The 16,761-nt window shown below is 46.5% G+C and overlaps 1 protein-coding gene across 1 annotated transcript in view; it reads left to right on the top strand.

The window, feature by feature from the left end:
• The first annotated feature begins 1,268 nt into the window (after positions 1–1,268).
• Positions 1,269–16,761, top strand: part of kifap3a (kinesin-associated protein 3a) — a 19,815-nt gene continuing 4,322 nt past the window's right edge. The window contains exons 1-18 of the mRNA XM_048976002.1: positions 1,269–1,482; positions 2,120–2,251; positions 2,400–2,551; positions 2,762–2,820; positions 2,902–3,043; positions 3,250–3,349; positions 3,861–3,985; positions 4,088–4,186; positions 5,190–5,368; positions 6,327–6,489; positions 11,216–11,316; positions 12,577–12,685; positions 12,824–12,936; positions 13,026–13,191; positions 13,295–13,420; positions 13,794–13,892; positions 14,914–14,999; positions 16,066–16,252. Of these exons, the coding sequence (XP_048831959.1) occupies positions 1,451–1,482; positions 2,120–2,251; positions 2,400–2,551; positions 2,762–2,820; positions 2,902–3,043; positions 3,250–3,349; positions 3,861–3,985; positions 4,088–4,186; positions 5,190–5,368; positions 6,327–6,489; positions 11,216–11,316; positions 12,577–12,685; positions 12,824–12,936; positions 13,026–13,191; positions 13,295–13,420; positions 13,794–13,892; positions 14,914–14,999; positions 16,066–16,252 (2,170 nt within the window). The 5' untranslated portion in view covers positions 1,269–1,450. The remainder of the gene's footprint in view (positions 1,483–2,119; positions 2,252–2,399; positions 2,552–2,761; positions 2,821–2,901; positions 3,044–3,249; positions 3,350–3,860; positions 3,986–4,087; positions 4,187–5,189; positions 5,369–6,326; positions 6,490–11,215; positions 11,317–12,576; positions 12,686–12,823; positions 12,937–13,025; positions 13,192–13,294; positions 13,421–13,793; positions 13,893–14,913; positions 15,000–16,065; positions 16,253–16,761) is intronic.

Genomic DNA, 16,761 nt, shown 5'->3' with positions numbered 1-16,761 from the left:
TGTTCAGAATCCCCACAGGAAGGCGAGAAACAGTTAATTGTATCAAGAGTGTTGGGCATTTTAAAAATTTGAATAACTAATTCACAGACCTCACCATGGGAAATATAAAGCCATTAAATTAAGGTATTTTACTAAGATATAGAAAATATTTACCTCCTGAGGCCACGTAGATTTGCAGCTATTTTGAAGAAATGTGATCAGGCATTCAAAGGATTTAAATAAATTGAATCAATCACAATTTCAATTTGATTAGAGACATCGTTCAGTTATTTGCTTGGGCAGTTCAGATTTATATATAACCTCTGTAAATAGACCACCATCAATTGCGTGGTATGATGTCTGCTATAAACATATGAATACAATGACATCAATTAGTCCTGACTAACTTCACATGCACAGTAATTCATGTTATACACAGAAATATTAAGAGCAAAATGGAAGTTAAAACTGAACTAATTTAAGCCTCACAACTGAGGGCTGACAAATTTAATTATAAAAAGGGCGAAGCTGCCAGATTAAAAAGTGTGTCGTTATTTTTATATCCCGTGTGATGCCATGTGATATTAAACTGTTTGTATAGTTCAAATGTGAATTCGATTTGTTCATAAACATATACGGACCCTAACTGGCTGACCCTGTGTAGCCTACCTCTTTTTTGATAAAAGCCTCTGTTAAATATGGTAAATGTAATGTAACGACAGATTTGAATGGCTAACATTTTATATGGGATGTTGCACTGCAGGCACCCAGATATTTATTGCACATAAACGGCCAATGTTGTGCCATTGTATTTGGAATATGTTTCCTATTCATTCCCAGAATAGTTTAAGTTGAATGATTCGTGTAAGCAGCAAAAATTGAAGTCTGTCTGTATAAAAACACATTTCGACATTAAGCAAAAATAGCAACAATAATATAAAGAATAAGTGATCAATTTTGTGAACTTGAGTAGTTAATATGATAAACATTATTTTAAAATCCTCTGCTCCAATATCTGTTAATGAGATACGGGTTTGTTTTTAGAATGAAGAGAGAGCTTACTTAAATGAGTAATCGGTTTATAAAAGTGTTGTTAATAAAAATAACCCAGTTAAATATATTACTATATATAAACTAAAATGTGTTTTTTTCCGCAAAAATAAAGAAAACGTTTATTTTAACCTATCACTGAAATGCAGTCCTGGAAGTACGCTTAAAATTTCCTCCCAGCCTGTAGATGGCAGTATAATTAATAAAAATGTAAGCAAATAACCCAGCTACTGTTTTCCTCGATCTATGTCGGCAGAGCGAGCTGTTGTCTAACCATAGCAACAGGGACGCTTTAGTGGTCAAACTTATACTTTGGCTATGGGAAATCACAAATAATAGACCACATCCTGTCAATTTAACACATTTTCTTGCGCACAATCAACAGTCCTATTTATTGGTGTATGTCTGTGAGGAGGTCGAGATGCAGGCGGAGGATGCGCGATATTTAAAGAGGTTAGCAGCAGAGCTAACTAACATGCTAATATTGCGAAACGAAACGTTTTTGTGTAACGGAAAAAAAACTCACTAACAAAAGTTGACACATATACTTATTTATACAATAACCATATCTAACAATGCCACATCCGTCTTGTATTATGTGACGATATGAACGAAATACGCTGGTTTTTCTTGGTGTTTTGCGGACACTGTCTAAGTAACTCATCATCTAATTCCGTTTCTTTAAGAAGCTGGGTTTCAGGATTTAACTACCAAAACGCCTAATAAGCTTGAGGGATAAAATCAGCCCTTTGCTTAGTGACAGTCTGTATGTTAAACCCAAGCTAGCTGGACCAAGGGCGCGTTTAAGTTACTTAGAAAATATTATTAATAACAACAATAATAATGATATGAAATCATAATATTAAAAAATTATAGTTATAATAAAAAATTATAACTACAGAATATTTGCTCTGACTTTTTAGTTTAAGATGCGAATGGGACATATAGCAAGCTAATTTCTGAGTTAAATATTTCTAATTATACACCAAACATGCCCCAGCCTTTGGTTTTCCCCAGTTTACTGGAAACTGTCCTTATTGCCCTTTTTTGTGTAAAGCTACAGTCAAACTGTGTCTATTCCCATGTGTAGGAGAGTGAAGGGCGGGAGTATCGATGTCCATCCAACTGAAAAAGCCCTCATCGTTCATTATGAGGTGGAGGCGACAATTTTGGGAAAAATGGGTTATCCAATGCTAGGAGAGCGGAAGGAGTGCCAGAAGATGTAAGCACTTTTGGGGATAAGATTCCTGAATTTACCTGTTAAGAGTTCACTATTCACTTAACCATGATTCTGTTTTGAAATAGAAAGTTAGGCTTTGGACCAGAAAATTTCAACAATATAAAACTAATAACACTTATTTTATGTACAGCATTCGTCTCAAAAGCCTGAATGCCAGTACAGATATTGCTTCGCTGGCTCGGAAGGTGGTGGAGGAGTGCAATCTTATCAACTCCTCCAGACTTCCTGAAGTAGAACATTTGTTGTGCTACCTGCAAAATCACAGGAAAACCAACGATAGAGGTAAGGAGAGAAATTGCATTAAGTATCCACGATGGAAGACGCTTTGGGATTGGTGTAGGAAGCCATGTCCTTGGAAATGACAGGAACACATTAATATAGAGTAACTTAATTATTCTCTTTGAAGTGCTTATAACAGTAAGTTATGAATTTTAGTTTTTCAAAAATGCTCCGGTTTTCTATTTACCAATTTTGTTTAATTGGCTCATCAAGACAGAGGAGAAAAAACGCCTGTGAGACCCGGAGATCTGACCCCGTTTGAAGGCATGGAGGTACGGTGTAGAAATACATGGAAATCTTGGTTTTGGGTTGAGAGCAGTTATTTTCTGAAAGGTGATGCCGTTTTGCATCAGATTGAGGAGGAAGCCAGCATCAGTGGCATAGACAGCTATGTGGACCTGCTGTATGAGGACATCTCTGAGAAAGCGAGGGGAGCCGCGCTCATCCTCCAACTCACCCGGAAGCCCGACAATCTGGAGGAGCTGCTGCAGAACGGTGAGGTCGCACACACACTGAAACGGCCCCTCAGCCTGCACCGGGTCGTCTGTCTACAGCCACCAACCCACGTGCGTGTCATGGCCTGGACCCTCATTTACACGTCATGAATATGACTCTTCAGTATAGTTGGCAATACATGATTTTGTACACAATGTTGGGCATGTTTTGCCAACCATCCCCCCTTTGTTCTTCTAACTACTCAGAGACGGCGCTGGGAGCCCTGGCCAGAGTTCTGAGGGAAGACTGGAAGCAAAGCATGGAGCTGGCCACCAGTATAATCTACATCTTCTTCTGTTTCTCAAGGTAAGAAGGGAGATAGATAGATATATAGATAGATAGATAGATAGAGAGAGAGAGAGAGAGAGAGAGAGAGAGAGAGAGAATGAAATGATACTGTTAGATGCTGATCCATCAGGACGGAATCCTTAAGGAGAATAAGCTTTTGGGCTTTGATCGATCTTCCAACTGCTTTGCCTTGCGGAATCCCTACTTAATGTGGGAAAATGTTTTGAACCTTGCTGGATATACCTGAGATTTATGGGTAGTTAATTTAATTGACTACTTCATATGCAGCTAATATTGTTCCAAAACAGTTGAGAGTTACTGAAAACATGGTTTCCTTCTCTCTTTTAAGACAATTTAATCCTTAAAAAAAAAAGGAAAATCTTATCGTAAACTCTAACTGTCTCTCTGAGAGTACTGAGGTGTTATGCTTCAGAATTTGAAAACCATTTGCCGTTTTCACCTGTCTGACTGTTAAATTTACTTCTCTGTCCTTGCGTGAGTTAAACTGACATTTCCCCCCATTTCTCAGTTTCAGTCAGTTTCATGGACTGATCACCCACTACAAGATAGGAGCCCTCTGCATGGGCATCATTGATCATGAACTTAAGAGATACGACCTGTGGCAGTATGAGCTCCAGAAGAAGAAGACGGCCTATATCCTTCCCGAAGGGAACCAGACAGACGGCTGGCTATAGAGTTCCTTTGTTATTTTAATGGACAAATTTGAAAACAAGCTCTTTCCTTAATTTAACTTACGTGAAGAGAGTCCTGACGAGCAGAACCGAAGAAAAGAACATGAGAAAGCTGTAAAGAAGTACCAGAGCCTTGTGGTGAAGCAGGAGCGACTGCTCAGAGGTGCTGTGTGCATCCTCTGGGTGGAGAGCTATTTCCAAATATCCTATTTCATGGTTTCCATGTCATCATTTCCCCATCATTATATTGGACTGCGTAGCATGAGAAGGTCATATAGTGATTAGGATGAAACCTGACGGGGTCACATGCTAATAGGCTCACATGTTAATAGGCTCACATGCTAATAAGCTCACATGCTAATAGGCTCACATGCTAATAAGCTCACATGTTAATATGCTCACATGCTAATATGCTCACATGCTAATAGGCTCACATGCTTATAAGCTCACATGCTAATAGGCTCACATGCTAATAGGCTCACATGTTAATAAGCTCACATGCTAATAGGCTCACATGTTAATAAGCTCACATGCTAATAGGCTCACATGTTAATAAGCTCACATGCTAATAGGCTCACATGTTAATAGGCTCACATGCTAATAGACTCACATGCTAATAGGCTCACATGCTAATAAGCTCACATGCTAATAGGCTCACATGTTAATCAGCTCACATGCTAATAGGCTCACATGTTAATAAGCTCACATGCTAATAGGCTCACATGTTAATATGCTCACATGCTAATAGGCTCACATGTTAATAGGCTCACATGCTAATAAGCTCACATGTTAATAGGCTCACATGCTAATAAGCTCACATGCTAATAGGCTGACATGCTAATAAGCTCACATGCTAATAGGCTCATGTTAATAAGCTCACATGCTAATAAGCTCACATGGTAATAGGCTCACATGCTAATAGGCTCACATGCTAATATGCTCACATGTTAATAAGCTCACATGTTAATATGCTCACATGCTAATATGCTCACATGCTAATAGGCTCACATGCTAAGCTCACATGCTAATATGCTCACATGCTAATAGGCTCACATGTTAATATGCTCACATGCTAATAGGCTCACATGCTAATAAGCTCACATGCTAATATGCTCACATGCTAATATGCTCACATGCTGATGGGTACGCGCTTTCTGCGTTTACAGTATCGCTGTACCTCCTGCTGAACCTGTCAGAGGACACACGGACGGAGCTGAAGATGAGGAACAAGAACATCGTGTTTATGCTGGTGAAGATCCTAGGCAGGGAGAACGCTGACCTGCTGGTGCTGGTCGTTTCCTTTCTGAAGAAGCTTAGTATCTTCCTGGAAAATAAGAACGACATGGTGAGAGTCGCTCTTACACTAACTCCTGATACATGTGGTGTCAGATGGGGCTGCTTCAGTCGCACTTTGCCGGTTTGGGATCTTCCCCCTACACCTGCAGCAAAGACATTTATTTACCAGTGTTCGAATTGTAACTCGGGGGGGTGCCCTGGTGTGGTGCTGTCTGTCTCAGCTGACATGGAGTGGGCACTGCCCATCTGCGGCCACGTTGCCGGTGCCCAGCAGCCCCTAAATGTAAGAGGACATACATGTACAGGAGAAAACTGGTGGAAGGTTAATGGTGGGTCTGCGGGGTTTTAGAAATGCCGTCTGTTATTGGCGGTGAATGGTGGTCGGAAAAGCGAGAACCGATTTACTACACGACGGCCTGATTTACAGGCTGATCGGCTTTGCAGCGATGAACAACTCGGTATCACATGTCATAAACTTTCACTTATAAAGGACCGTAAAGCATTTGATATTGGTAACAATAAGTTTTAAGTGGGAGTCAGAGTGTGACTTTTTTATTGCAAGGTTTTATTGGGGTAAATGTTTACTAGCACAAAACAACAGTTTAACACAGGGCAGATTTTTATAAATATGTCTCCATGTGGGTGAATTAGACCACAGTTAAATATAGTGTGCTGTTAACGAGGGGGGGGGCAGCATTGTAATCAGACACAATGGGTCCTCTGGAGACCCGGAGGAGTGGACGCATCGTGAGGAGTGGCGGGTGCACATCACCTTACTCATGCCTTGCCTGCTGTGTCTCAGGGTCACATGCTTAGGCGACCTCTGTCATTTTCAGCACACAAGTTGGTATTTAAACAGGCCTTGGTCTCATTTGCTGCCAAGGAGGTGGGTGCCGGAAAGCCAGGCTGACTGTTCCATCCAAGCAGAGGTTTGGGGGCACAGGAAGGAGAATCATGTTTTTGTTTATTTTATGTTGTTTTTGCCCCCACTCTGTTACCATCGGCAGGCTGAACTTGACGCCGTGGGGAAGCTGGCCAGACTGGTTCCATGTGACCACGAGGACCTGCTGAACGTCACCCTCCGTCTTCTGCTCAACCTCTCCTTCGACACCGGCCTGCGTGGCCGCATGGTCCAAGTGGGTCTGCTGCCCAAGCTCACCACGCTGCTAGGTACTGGCCAGTCCGCAAACCAGCAAGGTCACCACGCTGCTAGGTACAGGCCAGGCCGCAAACCAGCAAGGTCACCACGCTGCTAGGTACAGGCCAGTCCGCAAACCAGCAAGCTCACCATGCTGCTAGGTACTGGCCAGGCCGCAAACCAGCAAGCTCACCATGCTGCTAGGTACAGGCCAGGCCACAAACCAGCAAGCTCACCATGCTGCTAGGTACAGGCCAGGCCGCAAACCAGCAAGCTCACCACGCTGCTAGGTACAGGCCAGTCCGCAAACCAGCAAGGTCACCACGCTGCTAGGTACAGGCCAGGCCGCAAACCAGCAAGGTCACCACGCTGCTAGGTACAGGCCAGGCCGCAAACCAGCAAGGTCACCACGCTGCTAGGTACAGGCCAGGCCGCAAACCAGCAAGCTCACCATGCTGCTAGGTACAGGCCAGTCCGCAAACCAGCAAGCTCACCACGCTGCTAGGTACAGGCCAGTCCGCAAACCAGCAAGGTCACCACGCTGCTAGGTACAGGCCAGTCTGCAAACCAGCAAGCTCACCACGCTGCTAGGTACTGGCCAGTCCGCAAACCAGCAAGGTCACCACGCTGCTAGGTACAGGCCAGTCCGCAAACCAGCAAGGTCACCACGCTGCTAGGTACAGGCCAGGCCGCAAACCAGCAAGCTCACCACGCTGCTAGGTACAGGCCAGTCCGCAAACCAGCAAGGTCACCATGCTGCTAGGTACAGGCCAGTCCGCAAACCAGCAAGCTCACCACGCTGCTAGGTACAGGCCAGTCCACAAACCAGCAAGGTCACCACGCTGCTAGGTACAGGCCAGTCCACAAACCAGCAAGGTCACCACGCTGCTAGGTACTGGCCAGTCCGCAAACCAGCAAGCTCACCACGCTGCTAGGTACAGGCCAGTCCACAAACCAGCAAGGTCACCACGCTGCTAGGTACAGGCCAGTCCGCAAACCAGCAAGCTCACCACGCTGCTAGGTACAGGCCAGTCCACAAACCAGCAAGGTCACCACGCTGCTAGGTACAGGCCAGTCCACAAACCAGCAAGGTCACCACGCTGCTAGGTACTGGCCAGTCCGCAAACCAGCAAGCTCACCACGCTGCTAGGTACAGGCCAGTCCGCAAACCAGCAAGGTCACCACGCTGCTAGGTACAGGCCAGGCCGCAAACCAGCAAGCTCACCACGCTGCTAGGTACAGGCCAGTCCGCAAACCAGCAAGGTCACCACGCTGCTAGGTACAGGCCAGTCCGCAAACCAGCAAGCTCACCACGCTGCTAGGTACAGGCCAGTCCACAAACCAGCAAGGTCACCACGCTGCTAGGTACAGGCCAGTCCACAAACCAGCAAGGTCACCACGCTGCTAGGTACTGGCCAGTCCGCAAACCAGCAAGCTCACCATGCTGCTCCCTCTCACCTCACGCCATTTGGCAGGCCATTATCATATAGAGCATTTTACAAGTGTTCATTTCTACCAAACTGGATGCTATTTTAGGTGCCATAATGCCCTGGATTTTGCAAGCGTTCCTATTTGCTAAGTGTTTCACATTCAGAAAGAGAGTTCCCACAATGCAATTCTGCTGGTGCGGACACTTGCTGCGCATGGCTACATGACTGGCTTCCCTACATCGCACATCGTCCATCTGACGCTACCATAGCAACACCAAGCCTGTCCGCTTTTGATGCATGTCCTGAGAGTTCTGGGTATCCCCTGTAATTAATACAATGTATTTCTTGGAACCACCGGGCTGCTCTGACGTGGATTTTACCTCCAGCAGCAGCTTCTCTCGCATAAAGTCATCAATCCCTATGACTGTTGCGTTGTTCCCCAATGTTCATGATTCGTATTGTGGTTAACGGGTGCTGTCGCATTGGCTATTAAAATGACGTGTGTGATGTTGGCTAATTTCACTTATGTTTACAACTGTGGCAACTACAAGCGGAGCTGCCAGCGACCGACTGCGTTGTGGACATTGACCACTTAATTATAGACAGACTCCAGATAGGCGAGCGGTTTCATTACCGTATTTTCCAGACCTTTTTCTTGTTTTCATGTGTTCATTTATTTTATGTCAGATGGCTTGGTACGCGGCTGCATGCTTTAACAGTGACAGCATACAACCCCTGGTTATATTATAACAGGAAGATGTGTCATTTTGGATGTGATTTACCAGGAAAAGGTTGCTTTGAGGGGGTGAAAAAGCAAACAGTTTTTTTGGGTCTCTTTCTGCCATGGATGCTGTGATTCTGATGGTCTACAGTAATGTTTCGTAATCTGTTCATTTTTCAGTTTTTTCCTCGCTGAACGTGGCTGTGAATTGGTGTTAATGTCTTTATGAATTGACAAGACAGTATCTTGGTGATGCAGGTCGTTCACTTTTACAGAGCTCTGCTTTAGTGAGATTTGTGACTTTCCCACTTCTTGTCGTACCTGGGACCAGGGGCTCGGGTGTGGGAGTAGGCTGGCAGGTTGGTTGTTGGTGCAGGTGCTTCGCTTTCATGGATGCCTCCTTTCATGAGATTCATCCGTGTCCCTAAAAGTCCTCCGGTACGGGAGCCAGTTAGAAACACGTCCCATTCACATGCACCTTGACTAGTGGCATTACTGGTTATAACAGCTGAAAAATGCATGCCTTTTCTCATAATAAAACAGTATTGGTAATGCTGCAGTGTTGCTAGTATGTAATATTGCTGGGGTTCAGGTGAATTGGCCTGTGTGTTTCGTGATAGAATGAGAGTGCAACTCTCTCCCTGTCCTTCTGAGGATGGGCTGTAGCTCCCTGCCCCCTCCCCCCATCAAAGAAAAAGACAATGCAGGGATATACAGTTTGTGGGTGAGGAGTACCATAATGTAGCCAGTAAAGTCAGGTTTATGTTTGGTGTGACTCTCCTATTCTTTCTTTTCTTTGCTTTATGCTTGTAGGCCAGTGTTTCTCCACCCAGTCCTCCGGAACTCACAGACAGTCCACATTTTTACTCCTTCCCAGCACTGAAGAGGGAGCAAAAACGTGGAGTGTCTGCGGGCCCCCGAGGACCGGATTGGACTTAAGGTGACCTATACCTCTAATAGGACACTGGGGAAAAGTATCAGCCTCTTAAGTGCTCGATGCTCTGGCGTAAATCCCCTTCTAGTCTTCCCTATCCATGTGTTTTTGCCTTGCAAACTGAGGGGTGGTCGTGGGCCCCTATTATCACCTCCTCCATTCTCCACGGCCCCCTGCTCGTTAATGAATTCATAGCCTTTGCTCTGATGACAGGGATGCGTCGTCATAATAAACGTCCTGCTTTCTTTCCTCTTAGTCTACGATCACAAATCAACTTGCGCCTTGGAGACTGGGTCACGTGCTAATAAGCTCACATGCTAATAATAATAATGCTCAGTAAAAGTAATTTACTTTTACTGAGGTTAATGTAGGCCTTTACTTAATGTTTTTTTTTACAATTTTTGAGCATTTAAATGCTATTTTTATTTACAGAACAGCACTGGTGTCGACCACAAAACTAACCCAGACGCCACTAATGTTGGCTGCTGTAATTTTACTAACGTTAGTGGTTTAAATCAAACGGGGGTGTAATTGAAGCGAGGGCTACCAGTAACTGCCCCCCGACACAGCAATTAATTTTTAACGGCTATTTTTTTGTTGTGTATAAAAAAACACAAGCACGCTCGGGCTACAGCAGTGTTGTGAATGTTTAATAAGTCCCTCTCCAGCCCACAAGATCCTCCATTTTCCTACCGGCGAAGTGAGGTAATGACGCGGGTCACATGTTACAGTGACCCTAATGAGAAGCACATGTATGGGCCGCCTCTCCGCTCCGAGGGCCGGCAGTTTAGCTTGAAGTTATTAATGGCAGTAAAATTTATGCTTCCTCCTGTTTTCCCAATTAAACGAAGATGCTCTTTTCTGTTTTACCCTGGGATCCCTGTGGCCACATCTGTTCCCAATAAGCCGCGATAACATGGTCCGGAGCGTCTCAGTGGCGTCGCTGCCGCCGTGCTGTCCGCCTAAACGAGCGATTATGCAATGGGCGACTCCCTGTACCTGATCGGGGTCCCCTGACAGAGCGGCCTAATTAATGCCAGGGTGGGTCTGAGCCTCTGGTGCACGCCGCCGCTCTCAGGGGACGAGCCCGGACGCTAAACAAGCCCTGTTTATTTGGAACGACAGCTTGTGAGACCAGCAATAGAGGTGGGAACATGTTTTCTGTTGGCTCTTCATAATTAGCTTATTAGGGATGTGATTTATTTCCCTGTGGAAGTTCTGTAATGGGCGATTTTAATGTGTAACAGATAAAATCTAAAATGTACAAGGATCCTTTAATATCATGATATAGGAGGGGCTTGGTCAGTAGAGTGATACGTAAGACCTTGTGATACAGTATAATAGTGTTTCTCAGATTATGGGCCTGTCTGTCTGTCTGTCTGTCTGTCTGTCTGTCTGTCTGTCTGTCTATCTATCTATCTATGCATGCATCCACGAGGGCCAGGGTGTTGTGGCCGGTCGTTTATGCAGGGCCCTGCAGCCCCAAAGCCTGACATGACTCGTCCCCAGGACAAATAAGTTTGAGAAACACTGCAGTATAATATAGGAAGAGTTTCAGTAAACAATGTAGTAAGAGATAATTCTGTACAATAATAATACATGTTATAAATCTCAAAGATGCTTAATAGCAATAGAAAGAGTGTCCTTCATGCTGTCATCCATGTGCACATCAGGTGAGGAGAGTCAGAGGCGCGTCGCTCTGAAGATCCTCTACCATCTCAGCATGGACGACAGCACCAAGTCCATGCTTGCCTACACAGACTGCATCCCGCAGGTAAGCCCTGGAGTTCAGCTGCCGTCAGACGGCCAGATGAAGGGGCTCTGAGCTCCTGCTGGGTAAAAACCACTGGTGCCTGATTCCAGCTCACAGAGGCCTTCTGTCACTGGATCTGTACTCTGGGTCACTGTGGTAAATGTGTACGCTTTAGCTCATCTTTTACTTGGTTGGGTATTCTCTTCAGATTTGGATAGATCCTAGCATTTGCCACAGAGGCGCCCCCCCCTGTCCAGCACAAGCTCCCCTGGTTAGGAATACCAGTCCGGATTGATTTGTTGTCCTTTCAGTGACACGGTTTGGAGTCTTTAAAATATTAGTTTTTAATTTGCTTAAAATCCTTTGCAGGTGTTCTTAAAAAAAACCAAAACGATCCCCAGTGGCCGAGCCCAGCTGCCATTTAGCCCGGTCAGCTCTCTCCTGCACCCCTCCATCGACCCCCCCCCCCAACCCCTCCACAGCATGTTGACCGGAGGGTACCAGTGCCATGGGCGGCATAATCACTCAAAGATGTTTGGGTGGGGGGGGGGGGACCTTGCAGGGGGTGCGTGGAGCAGGATGGGGGCCTGGCCACCGGTTGCTGGTAAATAAGTAGAGTCAGGTGCCAGAGAGTCTAGACGCGGTGATTTCAGGCCTGGACCCTGGTATCCGATACTCAGTATGGAATAGGGCTGATTGCTGCCTCCTCAGGACCTAGGCTGCCTTTTATGCTTTCCTGTTTAACATTAAATCAGCGGACGACGATGCCTGCCCACCCCCCCATCTCTTTATCCTACCTCCCCCAGCACCTCCTCTCTCGCCGTAGGTAGCAAAGGGGGTTTACCTCGGGCCCTGTCGCCCGGGTCGGCGTTGATTTGAAGCGACTGCAGGGTACTGTTTCCAATCACGTCGTTTTTGGTCTTAAGGAAAAGTACAAATTATGAGCAGGCGTTGGAGGAAAGAAAGGAAGCTTCCACCTTCCCTGACGTGCATGTTAGGGTCTGTGCTGCGAAACGCTGGACTTGCTTCGTTGTGTAAAGTCTTCCAGCTGTTTTGTACTTTTTTGTGTGAGCTTTCATTGAAGCATTAAATGCCCGCGGGTCTCAGTTTTGCCTGATGTTTCATTTGTGTGTGTGTTTTAGCCGAATGGCCAATGTGGGAAATTTCTGTCATCATGTTCACTAATCATTTGCGTTCCCATGTGTGTGACATAAAATGCGGAGGCTCCGCTGTGCTAATTAGTGATAAGGTGATGTGTTTCTGAATGGCCTGCCTTTGCAGCTCATGCAGATGCTCTTTGAGAGCGGGGATGAGCATGCTGATGTGGAGCTCATCTCTTTCTGCATCAACCTGGCAGCTAACAAGAGGAACAGCCACCTTATCTGTGATGGTAAGTCCCAGCTTGCTGTGTAGGTGGCAGCTTAAGCTGATCAGCAGTCTCGTGCACAAGCATTTTGGCTGCAAATTATTATTAAAAATCATTTTAGTCTGTGTTCTTGGAAAGTAGCAGACGGCCTGTGCTCCTCAGGACACGGCCTGAGGATGCTGATGAAGAGGGCGCTGAAACTGAAGGATTCTCTGCTCATGAAGATGATTAGGAATATTTCTCAGCACAATGGCCCCACTAAGCAGCTGTTTCTTGTGAGTCTAACACATGATGGAAGGTGTCAGGTGTATGACGGTGTGCGCGTCCCTGGGGCTGAAGTCCAACAGCCATGTCCGTTTCCCAGGATTATGTGGGTGACCTGGCAGCCCAGATTGGGCCGGGCGAGGAGGAGGAGTTTGTGATCGAGTGCCTGGGTACACTGGCCAACCTCACCATCCCTGACCTGGACTGGGAGCTGGTGCTGAAAGAGTATGATCTGGTGCCCTACCTGAAGGAGCACCTGAAACCCGGTCGGTATCCTTTCTGGGATGGGGAGGGGGGCTGTGATGAGTCTGCAGCCTCCCCTGGCTTGACATTGGCATCCAACCAATGCCCCTCCCCCCCGGTAACCAGGCTCGGCTGAGGACGACCTCATCTTAGATGTGGTCATCCTGCTGGGGACCGTCTCCATGGACGACGCCTGTGCCGCCATGTTGGCTAAATCCGGCATAATTCCAGCACTTATAGAGCTTCTCAATGGTGAGTGTGCATAGCATTGCATATTGAAATGGACGGTCGGACAGTCTATGTATGAACTCAAAGTACTGCTCCAGTAAAGGTAAATAAAAACAGTATAAAAGTGCACATTCTTCATGAATGATTCTGCATGAGCCTCAAAAGCTTTCTGTGTTTAATGAAGAACCAGCAGGCAGGAGGCAGCTAGAGCAAAGCAAACAGACAATCCAAAGCCTTGTGGGCACAGTGCTGTCACCCTCTACTGTGCTTGGTGTTTATGTGAATGAAACGGATCCATTGAAATGAAAATCCTTTTATATGAAAGGATGATGCACGTCCCTGAGCTGCACAAAGGACTTCACATGAACACGGGAAAAAAACCCTTTATCTCTCTCAGCTCTACAGGAAGATGACGAGTTTGTTTCTCAGATCATCTACGTCTTCTACCAGATGGTGTTTCACCAGGCAACCAGAGATGTCATCATCAAGGAGAGCCGTATCCTTCCTGCAACCAGCCTGCCCTCCCCAAATGCCCTGCAGTCTTCTGTTCTAGTAACTGATGTTCTTTATCCAGTTTTTACCGTAAAATCCCGTTATAGTGGAGTCGCTTATAGCGGAATATCATTCATAATGGACGAGGTCCGCTGGTCCCGGCCGTGCGCCTTTAAGAACATGCAGAAAGAGCATCGGATATAGCGGACTCGCATATAACGGAATTTCGCTTATAACGGACAAACAATTTGGTCCCCAGGGCCGCTTTTAGCTGTAGTTTTGTTCGCTATAACGGACATGCAGACTCATGACGGCGCGCGGGTCGTGCCAGTGATATCCAGCGCGGATATCTAGTCAGGATTATTAATAGTCACACATCTGGTCAGGTAAAGCTGGATTACTACATGTACAATAAAATAATCTGTAACACAAGTGTGTCTGCTGGGGTGTGGCATGAGTAAGTGGTGTCCTGTAGTTGTGTTTGGGGCAGACAGCGACTCTGGATATAACGGACTTTGGATATAACGGACTGTTTTATAACAGACTGTTTTTTCCAAGCAAATAAATGCCCCTGTAAAAAAAAAAAAACATGGTTTATTATTTTTTATTCCTGTTATTCTTGCATCGGTGTATAAAAGGTCACTGTGAACAGGGACGGATTATGGGTTGTGCGGGCCCCTGGGCAAAACGTTCGCGAGGGCCCCCCCCCCACCACCACCACCACCACCAGCAGCACCACCACCACAACCACCACAATTCAAGGGTCCTTGGCAGCCAAACGCCCTCCCTATAGGGTCAGGGGCCCTTGTAGGCAGAGGATCAAAGAATGTAGGCCCTCTAAAATAGACAAACGAAAATACATTGTTGATAAGCGTTGCAAATTGTTTTGGGCTAGGGGTCCCACTGGCCCCCTGCACCCCAAGGGCCCCTGGGCAGCGGCCCCGCTGGCCCGGTCCGTAATCCGTCCCTGACTGTGCACCAATCCATTGAGTAACACTGCTGCTTCCTCCTTAATGAGACATAAGAAGCCCCTGCTTACATCATGGACCTGATGCATGACAGGAACAGGGAGATCCAGAGAGTCTGCAGCGGCACCCTGGACATCATCGCAGTGCGTCCCCCGGCGGCAGGCTGGGCAGGCTGCAATGCGGCCCCTCCTTCTTGGCTCCGTTTAGAGTCCCGCTTTAGGGGTGATAGATCCTCGGTGGCCCACGCTAATTTCTAATTACCCCTTACTTATTCACCACCCCCCCCCCCCACCAACTTGTGTATGTGGAAGTGTTTCATTGAGATGATTTCGGAGGTTATTAAGCCTCGGCCACATGAAGGACTGCAGGAGCTCTGCGTTTTATCAGGGGACGCCGGCCTCCGGGCTTCTCACTGCAGCCCCGTCCCCGGAGCCTTGCGTAGCAGGACACTGTGGAGTCGCTCGCCCTCCTTCCACCGTAAAAGTCCTGTCCAGCCTCCTCTTATACCCACTACTGGGTCTAATACTCCACTCTTAGTTTTCTCCTGAGACAGAGCTCAGTGTGTAGCTCAGCAGCTTCGAGCAGTGTTTCCCGGTGCACTCATCAGGGAGCCACAGACGGTCCATGTATTTGCTCCCTCTCAGCTCCCTATTGGCAGCAAAAATGTGGACTGTCTGGCAGGGAGCTTGGAGGAAACAAAAACACGGACTGACTGGTTGAGGGCCGTCTTGAGAAACACTTAAGGATTTATGCAGAATATATGAGATGTATGTATTTATAAGGTTGTGGGTTAGAAATACTGTAACCAGCAGGACCAATTATATCACTCTAACTGAACCAGTGCCCTGACCCCCAAACTGTCTCTCATAGAGAATAAAATGGGGGGTGTGGAATGCCAAGTATCTGCATGTATATCTTAAGTACAAATTATCTTCAGAGCACAGAATGGAGCCTTGATCGACATTAAATGAAAGTTATATTCTTGTGCTATTTTCCCTCATTCCAGATAACTTTTAATGCTGATGATCAGATTTGCAGTGTAATGGTTTTACATTTGGCTGAGCAGTATTGCTGTGACAGCTGTCTGTCTGCAGCTGTATACAGTTCAGTTTGTAATTTAGAGCTCAGACCCTAAGAAGGAGGCTCTGTGTGAGCGCACTCTGGGCGTGGCCTCGGGGGCACGGTACTGACGTGACGCTCCCCCCCCAGGAGCACGACGAGGAGTGGGGGAGGAGGATCCAGAGCGAGAAGTTCCGCTGGCACAACTCTCATTGGCTGGAGATGGTGGAGAGCCAGCAAACGGATGACATGGAGGCGAGTGCGTACAGCGACGACGGCGGGCCCTTCCTGTACGACCAGGACATACTGGAGCGACCCGACCTCTTCTACAGCGCCGGTGGGTGGGACCCTGGGCCTGGACTTTGTGTCAAAGCTCACTCTTCTTGTTCAGTGCTCCGGCATTGGAGCTGCAGTGTTAAAATGCGTCCACTTAATGGTCTCATTCATGGACTTTACCAGCTTCAAAGTTCGGTTCCCTCAGCCAGCTTCAGGTACCTTTAGTGACCTGAAATGAGAGAGCAGTAACAACAACAGAGGTGCAAAGTTCAGGTCCAGAAAGTAGAAATCCAGACCAGGATTTTGTTCCAACTAACCAGATGGGTCCTCTGTGACTGTGACTCTTTATGCTCAACTGGTTGGTTGAAAGTAAATCGTGGTCTGGATTTTTACTTTCCGGACCTGAACTTGCCGCCTCAGCAACGACAACAAAACTTCCTTTTATTTAACATTCTAAATCTGTGTAATAAAATGCTGTTGATGTTCACAGATACATGCAACAATGCAGAGCTTTACATGCAGTTAACATAATACTCCGGTGTTTCTTGAAGCATTTCAGATTCATTTCTG

This window comes from Brienomyrus brachyistius, chromosome 15 (genome assembly GCF_023856365.1).
Source record: "Brienomyrus brachyistius isolate T26 chromosome 15, BBRACH_0.4, whole genome shotgun sequence".
NCBI classification, from domain to species: domain Eukaryota; kingdom Metazoa; phylum Chordata; class Actinopteri; order Osteoglossiformes; family Mormyridae; genus Brienomyrus; species Brienomyrus brachyistius.
This window is presented reverse-complemented; position numbering and strand designations above follow the sequence as displayed.